The 15,615-nt window shown below is 44.5% G+C and overlaps 1 protein-coding gene across 1 annotated transcript in view; it reads left to right on the top strand.

Annotated features, from left to right (window-relative positions):
* The window catches only part of mcm2 (minichromosome maintenance complex component 2), a 29,086-nt gene that overhangs the window by 4,132 nt on the left and 9,339 nt on the right, over positions 1 to 15,615 (top strand). Inside the window, exons 3-12 of the mRNA XM_067999078.1 lie at positions 1,288 to 1,460; positions 3,808 to 3,896; positions 4,503 to 4,677; positions 5,925 to 6,144; positions 8,504 to 8,711; positions 9,190 to 9,324; positions 10,247 to 10,438; positions 12,012 to 12,105; positions 12,844 to 13,094; positions 13,891 to 14,017. Of these exons, the coding sequence (XP_067855179.1) occupies positions 1,288 to 1,460; positions 3,808 to 3,896; positions 4,503 to 4,677; positions 5,925 to 6,144; positions 8,504 to 8,711; positions 9,190 to 9,324; positions 10,247 to 10,438; positions 12,012 to 12,105; positions 12,844 to 13,094; positions 13,891 to 14,017 (1,664 nt within the window). The remainder of the gene's footprint in view (positions 1 to 1,287; positions 1,461 to 3,807; positions 3,897 to 4,502; positions 4,678 to 5,924; positions 6,145 to 8,503; positions 8,712 to 9,189; positions 9,325 to 10,246; positions 10,439 to 12,011; positions 12,106 to 12,843; positions 13,095 to 13,890; positions 14,018 to 15,615) is intronic.

Below are 15,615 nucleotides of genomic sequence, written 5' to 3'. Positions count from 1 at the left end.
AATTAATCTTCATGTCTCAGTGGCTCAATCTAACAATTGTGAAAATTTTCACTTGTCTCCTCCTCGTGGATCTACAGCAAATAGGAGCAGGAGTAGGCCATACAGCCCCTCGAGCCTGCTCCGCCATTCAGTAAGATCATGGCTGATCTTCTACCTCAACTCCACTTTCCTGCCCGATCCCCATATCCCTTGATTCCCATAGAGTCCAAAAATCTATCGATCTTAGCTCCATATGTTGATGGCAGATATGAACGTTTTTCCTCTCAGTAGCACAATATGGATCTCTTGTCTTTTTCTTAATCCTTTTTTTTAAAAAGGACATTGGATGTATCCAGAGGTAGGTATTTAACCAAATAAAAATTGGGTGAATTTTGTATTCATTAAGATGCAAGGTGTTAGACAACTGGGACACTTTGTCCAAAGTGGGGTTACGGCAAGACACTGGGTGACACAACTGGAAGATCGTGCATTACTGCACCAGTGTGGATTTTTCCATTTCCCACATCTCATTTGGTATTATCCAGTAGCCTCAGTTTTGTACTGTGACCTTGCATCCAATCTTGCTAAGATTGCCCGTTCTCATTTCATGTGCAGCCAGCAAAATTTTTATCCCCACTCTCTAGCCTGTATTTGATCCCAGGTTCCAGCAGTGAAAGGAATATAAGAACAAGAGCAGGCCATTCAGTCCCTCGAGCTTGTTCCGCCATTCAATGAGACCATGGCTGATCTGTATCCTAACTCCATCCACCCGCCTTGGCTCCATATCCCTTAATACCCTTGGCTAGCAAAAATCTATCGATCTCAGATTTAAAATTATTAATTGAGCTAGCATCTACTCCTTTTTGAGAGAGTTCCACACTTCTACCACCCTTTGTGTGAAGAAGTGTTTCCTAACTTCACTCCTGAATGGACTGGCTCTGATTTTAAGGCTATGTTTCCTTGTCCTAGACTCCCCCACCAGCAGAAAAAGTTTCTCTAATAACGCTACCAATTTCTTTCAAAATCCTAAAACCTCAGTCAAATCACCTCGTAACCGTCTATATTCCTGGGGATACAAGCCTAGTTTATGTTATCTCTCTTAATTTAAACCCATGGAACCCTGGTAATATTCTGGAGATTAAGTCCAGTGTCTAAGACACTGTGTTTGTGTTCCCTTCATGTGTTCCACCTCCCCCACTACCTTTTGAGCCAATTGCTAATCACTCAATAATAGCCTATCCGTATAATTGTCTTCCCCTTTGTTTTGTTCTGCTATAAAACCCAGGCCATTTTTATTCCCATCTTCAGAGACTACCGTGCCATTCCAGAACTGGATGTTTATGAGCGAGAAGGTCTAGATGACGACGAGGAGTTGGAGGAGATGACTGCTAGCCAGCGAGCGGAAGCTGAGAGAGAAATGCGAAGGAGAGACCATGCTGAGGGCCTGCGCCAAGGCCGTATGAGGATAGACCTCCTGTATGGTAAGTGCTGGCCGTTTGTCCTGTGCCTTAAAATAAATTGTAGGGAGCTTGGCAGTGACCAGTTATTTTTCAAGTTCATCTATTTATTTTTTCATTCTCCTTGAGGTTTATGTGCATTGAAAGAAGGTGGAGAGGGAATTTGTTCTGAGTTCTGACAGTACTACTCTTAACCGGACACAAGAATGTGCATTAAAGTCATCTTGCCATCTGCTTTAGTTTATCAGCCTTGTGAGCAAGACTAGTGGTGCAGAATAGCATGGTTCACCGTGCAGACCACAGTAGAAATCCCATAATCTTACCTGGTGACGGAACTTGAGTTGTTCATGTCACTGTTCTTGTTCAAGCAAGTTCCGCTCCGTGGGTGAGGGGCTGGTGGGTGCCAGACTGTGTGCACTGTTCTAAGCTATGGAGTCCTTGTCTGCAAAAGGATTTGTGCTACCCGATGATGGACTGAAAATTTGCACGCTTTCCGTTCTGTGAAAATACCGTGCCTTTAGATCACAGATCAGCCATGATCTTATCAAATAGCGGAGCAGGCACGAGGGGCTGAATGGCCTACTCCTGTTCCTATGTTCCTATCCTCAGTAAAGGATATTGAGAGTCATGTACGCTGTCATGTTAAGGGTAACTACAGTCCCTTTAAGATTTTGCAATTTGAAGCAGCTTGCGAACAGACATTTTCTGAATTGAAGAAGTTCCTGGTGCCACGAATGGGGACAATGGTTTATGAAAGAAAGAATTTGCACTTGCACAGTGCCTTTCATAACCTCAGCACATCCTAAAGTGCTTTAGAGCCAATCAAGTATTGAAGTGTAGTCACTGTTGTAACATAGGGAAATGTGGCCGTCATCTTGCGCACAGCAAGGTCCCACAAACAACAATGAGATAAATGATCAGATAATTTATTTGTGATGTTGGTTAATGGATAGATGTTGACCAGAACACCAGGGAGAACTCGCCTGTTCCTTCTTCGAATTCATGCTATGGGATCTTCTATGCCCACCTGAGAGGGCAGACGGGGTCTCGGCTTAACAGCTCAGAAAGATGGCACCTCCAACAGTGCAACACTCCCTCAGTACTGCATTGGGAGCGGCAGCCTGGCTTATGTGCTCACGTCTCTGGAGTGGGGTTTGAACCCACGACCTTCTGACTGGCGAGAGGGCTACCACTGAGCCAAGGCTGAGAATTCACAAGGAGGAGAGCTACACAATGCATGCTTCCAGGCTGCTACTAGCAAGCAATTTAATGCATAAAATGGGTAACCAAGGGCTATTAACAAGTACGGATATCTCTCTTTAGAATCGTGAAGCAATTCAGTAGAATTTACTTCCCAGATTTATTTACTGGCCTTTCTTGAGTTAGCTGATTCTAACCGGGGCAGTGGTAGGGGCGCTGCAACTGTCCTTTGTCACTGGGCTAGGGAAGGGCGAAATTTATCGACTGGTTCCTGATTATCATCATTGCCACATACTGGGTAGTGAGCATATGTGATCACTGGATGGTGCCTGATTGGGCTAGGCTGTGTATTTTACCCTTCAGTTTAATAACCTGCTGACGGTCACTATCTAGGTTCACACGTGAAAAAAATGGCGACTTGGGTAGGGTGCCAGAGAGCTTTTATGTCTATGGAATTGTACACCGGCACAAGTCGCAGCGTTTAGAGCAAGGTGAGGTAGAGATGTAAGTCCCAGGATAAAAATTTGTTTTCTTTGTAATACTGGTTTCTTGTCAGGATTACAATTTGCAGCTTTTTCCAAGCTAGTGCTGAAACCTGATGCCTTTTATCCATGTAGTCACAGCTATTCTGCTGAGAGTCCTTCGCAACTTTGATACGCAACGATTATAGCTCGGATTCCAGGTTACTGCTGCCCACGGTCTGGCTCCCAGCGTTTATACCACTAAATCCGACTCCCCGATGCCAGTGGCTGTGGAAAGACTGGGTCTACAAGTCTGCCACCCAGATAAGGGAGCTTGGAATCAGCTGATGGGCATTAGACTCCCTGGAATCCAAACCCAAATGGTGTAAACTCAAAAGCAGCTTGGGATTAACAAAAAAAAATTCAGTGCTTCAGCCTTAGAAGCAACGAAATGTCAAGCTCCAGTCAGGAGTCAGACGTAGAATTGTAGTTTTTTTTTCCTTCGTATATACTGTTGGATATGGCAGCTTCCTTCCCACAAGGATGCCATTATGTAGAGATTTTTTTTCTTGGAGTATTCCATCAAATGTGAAGAAAACGTAATTTTTAAGCACAGAAATGTGATAAAAAGCTTGAATGTTTTATGTGGGAAAGAGGGATACTGGATGGGGGAAACACGTTAACCGGAGATGTCTCTTCTCTCACTCTAGAGAGCGATGATGAGGATGAAGAACGGCCCGCAAGAAAGCGGCGCCTGGCAGAGCGAGCAGCAGATGGGGAAGCCGAGGATGACGAGGAGGTGAGTGTGATCCTGTCTTAACATCGAAAAATGACTCGACAGGAAAAGACCTACTGGTCCATCTGGCCTGTCCCGCATAGTTGTGATGCCTTATGCATCACGATACAGACACTCCACCCACCATCTAATCTCCTGGGAGAGGCAAAAAATACCAATTTTTTTTTTAAAAAACCCAGGCCAATTCAGAATTTGGGTTAATTATGTTCATCCAATGAAACCTGCTAAAACAGGTAGGACTGATTGACTAAAAATGCTTTGTGCAATAATCCAATGGCAATGTATTAGTCACTGTTTGATGCATTCAGAGAAACGCAACACGGAGCCCAAATTGGCTTGCAATAGCAGGGTGGAGGCAAATCTAGAAGCTTGTGCTAGATTTGTTGCTGTCTTGGCTAGTTTGGAAAGATTGATTTTTGCCCAAACTGAGCCATCCTGGTGCCCAGTTATGTAGTACAATCAGAATATGATGCAAAACCAGGAAGGAAAATTGGGGCCCTCCTTTGGACTTAACAATAAATCAGTTAAAGTAAAGCCTGTGACAGCTTCTGACCCAGCTGTGGGAGGAGTCTTACTGGCTATTTTTTCCTCTCTTCCCTCTCCTCCCAGATGATTGAAAGTATTGAGAACCTGGAGGACATGAAAGGTCACTCAGTCAGGGAGTGGGTCTCCATGGCAGCACCCAGACTGGAGATCTATCACCGTTTCAAGAATTTCCTGAGGACTCACGTCGATGAGCATGGGCACAACGTTTTCAAGGAGAAGATTAGTGATATGTGCAAAGGTGAGTCTGATAAACGCATCAGCTCTCACTCAAATCCTGGTGGCCAGCCCAGATGAGGTGTGTCAAGAGACCTGGAAATGGCTTGGCAGTGCTATTGAAGAGGTTAGATAGAAAGAATAAGGGGGCCACATACTGCTTGAATAATAGTATAAATGGGGAGGAGTGGAATGTACGGGTACAGGTACACAAATCACTAAAAGTAGCAACGCAGGTCAATAAGGCCGTTTTTAAAAAAGCAAGCCAAGCACTGGAGTTCATTTCTAGAGGGATAGAATTGAAAAGCAGGGAAGTTATGTTAAATTTGTATAAAACCTTGGTTGGACCACACTTGGAGTATTGTGCACAGTTCTGGTCTCCATATTATAAAAAGGATATAGAGGCACTGGAGAATGGGCAACAAAGATTTACTAGGATGATACCAGAACTGAGGTTTTACCTATCAGGAAAGATTGAGCAGGCTAGGGTCCTTCTCTAGAAAAAGAGAAGCCTGAGGGGTGACCTGATAGAGGTCTTTAAGATTATGAAAGGGTTTGATAGGGTAGATGTAGAGAAGATGTTTCCACTTGCGGGGGAGACCAGAACTAGGGGCCATAAATATAAGACCATCACTGATGGATCCAATAGGGAATTCAGGAGAAACTTCTTTATCTAGAGAGTGGTTAGAATGTGGAACTCACTACCACAATGAGTAGTTGAGGCGACTGGCATAGATGCATTTAAGGGGAAGCTAGATAAACACATGAGGGAGAAAGGAATAGAAGGATATGCTGATAGGCTGAGATGAAGTAGGGATGGGGGAGGCTCGTGTGGAGCATAAACACCAGCATGGACCTGTTGGGCCGAATGGCCTGTTTCTGTGCTGTATGTTCCATGTAATTCAACTGGAAAACAACGAAGTTGAGCGAAAACTTCATTTTTTATATATATATAATATATATTTATTTAATTCTACGCACATAATTTGTATTGTGTAACTATCCTCCACCCAGTGCATTTTGCTGGAGAAATCCTGCTTTTATCGGGTGACTTTGCTATGGGTTCAGTCATGAGTTCCATTTGCTGTAGTTTGTAGAGACTATTTAAACAGACTCTGCTGAGTAAATAGACTTTGTTGTAAAATAGACTGTTTGCTGTGAGTTCTGCCGTAAGTCCCTCCCCACCTCCAACTCTGTGTGTGTGTGTGTGTGTGTGTGTCAGCCTTTTAGCTAAAGTTGCCTATAGTGATGGAGTGGCTGTTGTGCCTACAGAAAACAGAGAGAGTCTGGTGGTCAATTATGAGGACCTGGCTGCCAGGGAGCACGTGCTGGCCTACTTCCTGCCCGAAGCCCCGGCAGAAATGCTGAAGATATTTGACGAAGCGGCCAAGGAGGTGGTCCTCTCCATGTACCCGAAGTACGACCGGATCGCCAAGGAGATCCACGCCAGGATTTCTAGCCTGCCTCTGGTCGAGGAGCTCCGCTCACTGAGGTACGGTGGCCCCGATGCTTTCAGCTATCAAATTGTTCCCTTCCAGTAAAAGTGTACCATTGTTTAAAGGACTTGCTTGTTTAATTAGCTGTGTTTTGAATTAATATGCTTTAGTTATAAGCTGTTCGTAAATACCATATTGATGTGGTACCAAATAGCTAATTGGATATCTCGTTCGTTGCCGGCACAAGCACAATGTGCTGTATGGCCTGTGCTGTGTGATTCTAATGGCAAAGGCTGTCAGTGCTCGCGAACAACTAGTGTCAACATCAAGCTCCCTTAGGTCAAGTATCACATTGCCATGTGTCAGAGTTAAAACTAAACCCAAGCCTCCGTAGAGCAACCCATTATACACCACTGTTGTAATCTTATGTTCTTTTTGTGTCTCGACCTCCAGTTTAGTCTTTCTTTGGAAGTCCTAATTTTTTTGTATACAATTTTTGTTTTGTTTTAGAGGGGGTGGGGGAAGAAGAGGAGCTGTAGTTTTCAAAAAAAAAGGTTTTGGCTTTCCATATTTTCATTCTGGTCTTTTGAGACTTGTTCAAAATTTATTTGAAATAGTCAGTTATTTGACTTCGCTGTGCCTCAATACCACAAGAAATGTTGAGAAATAAATTGGAGCTTGAATGACAGCTATTTGCCTGTTTCAGTTTGAATGTTGTTACAAGCTTTGTGGACTACTTAATCTGGGACATTTATTTTGGTCCCATCTCTTTTGATCGCTAGTTTCAGTTGTAGACTTTGTAAGAACTTTTTAGTTCTAATTTTAATTTGACAAATGCATTAACTTCTTAGTTGTACTACTTTTCTCCTCATTTTTAGTTAATTGCAACATAAATCTGCACCAGTGTGACATTTCTCTTTTCCTACACCAGTCAACTTCTCTGTCTCTTTCCCCCCCCCTCCCCCCCCCCCCGCCCTCCTCCTTCTCTCCTTTTAGCTCACGCTGGGCTTGAACAGTTTGTTTTTCTGGCCCGTGCCCACAAGGTACGGGGCTAATAAGTCAGTTCGCACAGACCCCCTATTGCTGACGGAGAGGAATGACCTTTGTCTCATCAGTCTGGGCTGGATTCACATCCAGGTTCTAGAGGTGCAGGGATGTTATGCTAACCCACCATGCCACCTACTTTTCTTAATGGTGCTCGCAGGCTGTGAGATGGACTTGCTGACAGTGATTGGTCTCTCGTTGTGCTACAGTGAATCTATGTACACTTTTCCAAACTGGATTGTTTTAGTTCTTTCTCTGGTTTTGACTGACTGAGAGCAGTGCTCACCCTCCGCACTTACGTGGTTATTCTATGAGCTTAGCCAGCAAATTCAACATGCTATTTCATTGCAGGAGGCGTCACAGTCAAGCCACATGGTATCCTCACCAGCATCCCCAAAAATGCACCTCCATAAGAGTCTGGTGTCTTGGAATCGTTCCTGTTCTATTTTCCTTGCCCAACCAATGGATCCTGAGGCCAATTATAGCTCCCTACCACTGCCTCACTAAGATCAGCACACCAGGCACAGACTGAATATTGAATCTTTGTATCGCAAAAAGAAAGAAAGACTTGCATTTTTATAGTGCCTTTCACAACCTCCGGACGTCCCAATGCGCTTTACAACCAATAAAGTACTTTTGAAATGTGGCAGCCAATTTGCGCACAGCAAGGTCCCACAAGCAGCAATGTGACGATGACCAGATAATTTTTTTTTAAAGTGATGTTGGTTGAGGGATAAATATTGGCCAGGCACCGGGGAGAACTCCCCTGCTCTTCATTGAATAGCACCAGGGGATCTTTTACAACCGCCTGAGCGGGCAGACAGGGCCTCTGTTTAACGATTCATCCGAAAGACAGCACCTCTGACAGTGCAGCACTCCCTCAGTACTGCACTGGAGTGTCAGCCTGCATTATGTGTTCAAGTCTCTGGAGTTGGACTTGAACCCACAACTTTTTAACTCAGAGGCAAGAGTGCTACCAACTGAGCCACATCTGACACAATAACTTGATTTTTATATTGCATCTTTAACATAATAAAACGTTCCCAGGAGTGATTTAATCAAACAAAATTTGACACAAGCCACATGAGATATTGGGACCGGTGACCAAATGCTCAGTCAGAAAGGCAGATTTTAAGGAGTGTCTTAAAGGAGGAGAGGGAGATAGAGAGGCGTAGAGGTTTAGGGAGGGAATTCCAGAGCAGCAGTGCACCTATACACATGTAACACTAGGTTGTCAAGTTTAAATAATTTTGAACTCTAGGCTTCTGAGTTCTTGTACGTGACTAAAAAATGCTTTGCGTCAAAACTTGTCCTCCATGGTGTGTTAAATCCAAGAGTCATCAGCAATCCCTCTGTCTGTTTCCGTTACAGACAACTTCACTTGAATCAGCTGATCCGGACGAGTGGAGTGGTCACCAGTTGTACAGGAGTCCTGCCGCAGCTCAGCATGGTCAAGTACAACTGTAACAAGTGTAACTTCATCCTGGGACCGTTCTTCCAGTCCCAAAACCAGGAAGTGAAGCCAGGCTCCTGTCCCGAGTGTCAGTCTATGGGGCCATTTGAAATCAACATGGAGGAGGTACGTTGACATGGTCTCTTGGGTGCTTCGATATTGCCTACCACGTTTCTTATTTGGTTGAATTTAATCTCCTGGGCCACTAGAATTACATAGAATTTACAGCACAGAAACTGGCCATTCGATCCAACTGGCCCATGTCTGTGTTTGTGCTCTCCACGAGCCTCCTCTCTCTCGCACCCTCTGCTTGCCTGAGCTAGGGACGGGGTTGAAATTTAGAACACTTAGCCAGTGAACCTTTTTAAATAATTGCAAATTATGGTGGAAGACCCAAAAAAATATCAAACTTGCTTTTGACACGGGACAGTGTTTAAGCACCTTATCTTTCTACATTAAAGGTGATATTAAAAGGCAAGTTGTTATTGTTTAGCTTGAATTGATCATAACCTGTACGCGCTCTTCCAGTTAAACGTGAATATTTTCTGTGAAATGGATTTTGTGTTGAAGTCCAGTTTACAGACCAGTCTCTGTTTCCCTTCAGACTGTGTACCAGAATTACCAAAGGATCACCATTCAAGAAAGTCCAGGCAAGGTCGCGGCCGGGAGGCTACCGCGCTCGAAAGATGCGATTCTTCTCGCGGACCTGGTGGACAGCTGTAAACCGGGTGACGAAATTGTGAGTTTTCAAGCCGTTTTATGTACACGTGGGGAATCGTACCAAAAATGGGCCACTGTTGGACAGGAAAAGCACTTCTTTTAAAAGGGTGGCCACTTTATATGCCAAGTCACTCTGCATGTATTGTGACCACGTGAAGCAGTTTCAGCTTTACGCCGATTTAAGAGTTAATACAATTCTGCGAACAGTTGCCCAACTACCAATTTAGGCAAACTGAGACCCCAGTATAGCTGCAACTGGTGCCAAACAAACTTCACCTGGGCGGTCAGACTGGCAGTATAATAAAAACAAAAGCAAAATACTGCGGGTGCTGGAAATCTGAAATATGCACAGAAAATGCTGGAAGCATTCAGCAATTCAACAGTGGAGAGAGAAACAGAGTTAACGTTTCAGGCCGATGACCTTTGATCAGTTCTGATTGAATGGTTTTCGACCTGAAACATTAACTCTCTCCACAGATGCTGCCTGACCTGCTGAGCGTTTCCAGCATTTTCTATTTTTATTTATGGCAGTATAACTGATCTTGGTCCCGTGATACTGTTGAGAAACTGCTGGTCTTAAACAGATACACACAAAACAAAAAATAAAACTGTATGAAATGCAGTGTGTTGAAAGTTGGTAAAGCATCAAGAGGCTGAATTGGTATCTCAGCCCTGAAATTTGTTACTTAAAAATTCTTTTTCCTGTGTGTTATAGCAGAGAGTAAAGTCCTACTACTTGATTTTGGGGGTGGGGGGGGGGAACCAGAGGTTTCTATTGAAGACTGAACCAATGGGGCTGAATTCATCTCCCTCATTTGTATTGTGTGATTTGATGAGTCGTAACATGCAAGGAATCATTCTAACAGTTCGAGGGAATATTATAATTTGCAGCTATTATGACAGGTTAACGATTTATCTGCTTGTCCTGTCTGCTGCTGCAGGAGCTCACCGGCATATATCACAATAACTACGATGGCTCACTCAACACTGCCAATGGGTTCCCAGTGTTCGCCACGGTGATTATGGCAAATCACATCACGAAGAAGGACAATAAAGTAGCAGTTGGTGAGCTTACAGACGAAGACGTCAAGGCCATTGTCGGCCTCTCCAAAGACGAGCGAATTGGAGAGAGGGTGAGTGTGTTTTATGATGGCAAGGCTTCAGAAGCAATACTCCCAGTGAACTATCAAAACAGCACACGTTCATCAAGTCTGACTTGAGAACAAAACAAAACTCCTAATTTTAAAAAATATATTCTGGGGGAGAAATTGATCCAGCACCACAAATCGGCGTGAAGTGGGTGACTTGCCTGGAACGGACGCCTGAGGCTCACCGAAAATTGGGGCCTCATCTGTATCAAACTGGCAAGCTGCAGATGCAATCAGGCATCCCGATACAGCTCGCTGGTCGGGGGTCTGGAATATTCGGCTGGCTCCCGACGTTCAACCGGTCTGCAGGTAAGACCGGGGTGGGGGTGAGCCCGAGGTGTCAGCGGCTCGCCATATTGCTGTGAGCTCCACAAGAATTACTCCCTCTCCTCCCGGCTCCATGTTAACGCAAGTCAAAAAACACACTTCCTTGATGGCCTCCTTTTTAAGAGCTGCTGGTTAGGCTGCGGTAGACCCGGGAAGAAACTGAGCCCAACTTATGCAGAATTTGACCGCAGGGTCCTAAAACAGGCATTTGGTCTTGGTTAGCACGTTCAAGGATCCACATGTCTGTTTCACCGGGTTCCCCGGACTCTTGGATATTGCCAGCTGTCACATTGGCAGCTGGCACACTTCCTGGGGACGCCACCGCCCTAAATTTATTCTCGCTGAATTCATTCATGGTCCAAATTCTCCCCCTCTTCTATGCTGTAAATGATCGCCTAGCAAGTAATTTGATTTCATGGGTTTCACCATCAAGTCAAGCCAAACCAAACCAGTCATCCCCAAATAGTTTGGCACTATGTCCTGAGTGCCATTAGGAATCTGGTGTGCAAAATGGAAACATCACTCTGTTGCATCCAGAGTTTGTGATCTTTGTATGGTAATGTACCCACCAGTGGAGTGGGGGAATCTCCATGTCCTACGTGGGTGGTTTAAGGTGATCAGAGTGATAGAAGTCTCAAAGAAGCTATACTCTGCTCCTGGTCTTCGCTGTACCAGTGTTGTTAGTCCTAGATGCCAGAAGTGGCAAGACTATTCAGTCGCCCGTTTCCTCCCCCGAACCCCTGCCCCAGCACCAGCATCCATTCACCTGAACAGCACAAATATTTTGGCCTACATATTTTAGGCAAACTTTAGATGCTTTTTTTATTTTAAAAAAAATGTGGGAGTAAATTGAACAGTTTGCTCCGTAATGTACAAAAGACAGTGATTGTGACTCTGAGCAACATAGCCATGAGATTGTTCTGTGCCTGTTTACCTGCTGTAGTATTCGTGGTGCCTGTACCTTTTTTGGAATTCTAACTCTTGTGTGAGATCGTGAAGAAACCTTTTAAGTTTGCTTTGTCTGTATGAGTGAGTGATATTTATATATTATATATAAAGTGGATTCCTATTGTACACTGTGGGTCATGGTAAATGGGAAATTTTACACAACTGGGTACAAACCAGATAGCCTTTGGTGAACTGTAAGGATTAGACTGTCTAAACATTCTGATATAACTGATTTTGTAGTTGGGCCTGTTGATTTATGACCTCTGTTTTTCCTCTCGCCTAGATCTTTGCCAGCATCGCACCTTCTATATACGGCCACGAGGACATAAAAAGGGGCCTTGCGCTAGCACTATTTGGAGGTGAACCTAAAAACCCAGGTAGGCCCGTCCATTGAGAAAGTCACCTTCCTTCGTGATATTGGCTGCTGTGCCTTCAGCCGCCCAGGTCCTGCACTCTGGGATTCTCTCCCTAATTCCCTCTGCCTTGCTACAGGCTCTTCTCCCTGTAACACCCTCCTTAAAACCCACCCCTTCGACCAAGCTTTTCATCACCCCTCCTAATATCTCCTCCTTTGGCTCGATATCCATTTCTTTGATTATGCCTTGGGATGCTTTTCTACATTTAAAAGGTGCTCTATAAATGCAAGTTGTTGTTGAATGCTCTTTTCCCTCCAGTGTATATATTTTTTTAAGTTCAATCCCTTTTCTGTAAGATGTTGGCTTTTTAAAGTCTCCCTTTCATCCTACTGTCTTCTAAAACACAAACTGTGACGTTGCCTAATAACTACTGTTGATCCATCGTATTTTTTTTTAACCTTCACACCTTTCCCCGCCTTTCTCCAGGAGTTAGCTTTGCTAGCGATTAGAGGAAGTTGGTGCATAGGTTGGTTTCAGCATTGATGGGTCTGATGGTCTCTTCCTTTCTAGCTTTTTAATGACCTGGGTACCATATTCTATCCTTTCCTGCTATTTTTGCCTATTTTGCCCTTGGAACCCTGTGCATTATTTTCACAAGTAGTTTCTAACCCTTCAGTAGCAGCTGAACTTCCCCGATGTAATTTTGAGGATTTTAAAACAAATCTGTCTCTCTCTTTCTTCCTCGTTGCTTGATTTTAGGTGGGAAGCACAAGGTTCGTGGGGACATCAACGTCCTGCTATGTGGTGACCCAGGCACGGCCAAATCTCAATTCCTGAAGTATGTTGAGAAGGTGTCCAGTCGAGCGGTCTTCACCACCGGTCAAGGTGCTTCTGCTGTTGGTCTGACCGCTTACGTGCAGAGGAACCCAGTGAGCAGGGAATGGACCTTGGAGGCTGGAGCTCTGGTGATAGCGGATAGAGGAGTCTGTCTCATAGATGAGTTCGACAAGGTAGGAGAGGCCTCTCTTACAATTGTTTGTTCTTTTCTCCCCGTGACCCCTTTCTAAAGACTTGTGCTGGCTGTGGTTTGGTACTTTTCCCATCTGCCACTCTTTGCAGGTTATTTTTTATTTTGGAAGGAATCACTCCTGAGCCTAATCCGATCCTTGCCTGTTACCTGCACTCGGGTACAGCAGGGTAGTGGCTAGGTTATTGGACTAATAGTGCAGAGGATTTTTAAAAATCTGAAATAAGAATGGTGGTACCAGTAGAACTGTCGGATTGTCGTAAAAAAAACAACTGGTTCACTAATGTCCTTCAGGGAAGGAAACCTGCCCTCCTTACCCCATCTGGCCTATATGTGACTCCAGTCTCTCTCCAACGTGGTTGACTCTTAACTACCATCTGCAGTGGCTTAGCAAGGCACTCCGTTGTATCAAAACCTGCTCAAGTCATGACAAGACCGCTTTCTCAAGGGTAGCTAGGGACTGGCAATAAATGCCCATCCCTAGTTGCTCGAGAATGGGGGGGGTGGGGAACCCAGCATGCATCTTCCGCCAGGTGTCAATCAAAAGAAATCTGGACTGGCAACTGTGGCTTCCCCACCCCCCCCCCCCTTTCCCCAGAACTAGAGAGCGTCAGCAAATTACTGGGTTGCTGTGGCCACTTGTAACACTCCCACCTGCTGCCCTGAGATCAGCTAACTCCACACAGGTTGGGAATCGAACCTGGGATCATCTGAAAGTTTCAAACATCTCCCCCTCTGTAATGAAGAAGTGTGTGAATGACACTGCTCCTCTCTTTCAGATGAACGACCAGGACAGAACCAGTATTCACGAGGCGATGGAACAGCAGAGCATCTCCATCTCCAAGGCTGGTATCGTGACCTCCCTGCAGGCCAGATGCACAATAATTGCTGCTGCCAATCCCATAGGTGGGAATAAATCAATAATACCGTCTGTGCAACACATTCTGAGGTGCAGAATCCAGAACCCAAACTGGCTTGAAGTTGGAATGTGGCCTATGAGGACACAAACCAGAATGTAACATTGGCCATTAGTAGTAACTGGGAGAAAATCCAATATACAGTGCAGTATTTGAGTGTTTTTTTGATGCAGCTGGGTGGCTTGCTAGAACACTTCAAAGTCAACCACGTTGGTGCATGGACCTCTGGTTCCCAAAGCTCTCCACCACTGGGGGTTTTCCTCGCCTCATATCTGCGTCTGTTGTAGACTAATTGATAGAGATTGATGTGCTCTGATTAGTCAACAACTCCGTTATCATTGTATCATGCGACTACTGGAATGGTAGATGATGAACAAGATGGACCATGGCCTTTTTTCTTCTAGCAATTCCTATGTTCCTATTTTTGGAAGCAGATATTGGATCCCTTGCGGTTTGAAAAGTGCATTGCATTTGCTGTATAAACACATCCCACTGTTTGAATTCATTGTAACAGTCAAACAGATGCAAAAGCATTCATGTTTACCTGTATTTGTGGCCTCTTCTGTCTTGAAGGGTGCACATATCAATCCCAGAATAGCAAAGGAGCTGAATTAATGTATGCGGTTGAAATAATGGACAATACACCAGTGTTAATTATTTTATTTCTGCGGATTCTCCGTTCACTTCCTCTGTCCTCCCAGATTTAACATAGAATTTAAGCCAGTTCTTTCCCTTAATGTTTTGCAGCACTTCCTGTATGAACAGGAAGACGATAGGTAATGGAAACAAAGATAGGAAATTTAATCATTGTGTGTAACAGTCAAGCTTTTTAAAAGAAGTGCTGATAACTTGCTTTCGGTTTTTTTTTCATCCTGCTTAAGTAAGCGTGCAGCTGTGGCTCAGTGGGTAGCACTCTTGCCTCTGAGTCAGAAGGTCGTGGGTTCGAGTCGCACTACAGAGACTTGTGCACGTAATCTAGGCTGACCCCCCCCCACTGCCAGTACTGAGGGAGTGCTGCACTGTCGGAGGTGCCGTCTTTCGGGTGAGACATTAAACCGAGGCCCTATCTGCCCTTTGAGGTGGATGTAAATGATCCCACGGCACTATTTTGAAGAAGAGCAGGGGTGTTCTCCCCGATGCCCTGGCCAATATTTATCCCTCAACCAACATCACTTTAAAAAAAAATTATCTGGCCATTTAGCTCATTGCTGTTTGTGGGATCTTGCTGTGCGTAAAATGGCTGTCGCGTTTCCTACATTACAACAGTGACTACGCTTCAATAGTACTTCATTGGCTGTAAAGCGCTTTGGGACATGCTGAGGTTGTGAAAGGCACCATATAAATGCAAGTTTGTTCGTTATTTCTTTTGAGTTGAAATGTTGTGGGCTCAAACCTTACCCAAAACACTCTTATGCAGCACTGAGTGACTGCTGTATTGTCCTTCGTCATAAGATGTTAAACCAATTTATGTAATTCTATGTAAGACCTTGTTTGGGTGGATGTTAAAGACCCCTTGGTACTGCTCAAAGTAGAGCAGGGAGTTTACGTGGTTTCCTGGCCAACATTTCCCCCTCAATTGAATGCTAC

Source organism: Heptranchias perlo, chromosome 17 (genome assembly GCF_035084215.1).
Source record: "Heptranchias perlo isolate sHepPer1 chromosome 17, sHepPer1.hap1, whole genome shotgun sequence".
Taxonomy (NCBI): domain Eukaryota; kingdom Metazoa; phylum Chordata; class Chondrichthyes; order Hexanchiformes; family Hexanchidae; genus Heptranchias; species Heptranchias perlo.
Note: the sequence above shows the minus strand (reverse complement) of the source record. Positions and strands in the feature narration are given on the sequence as shown.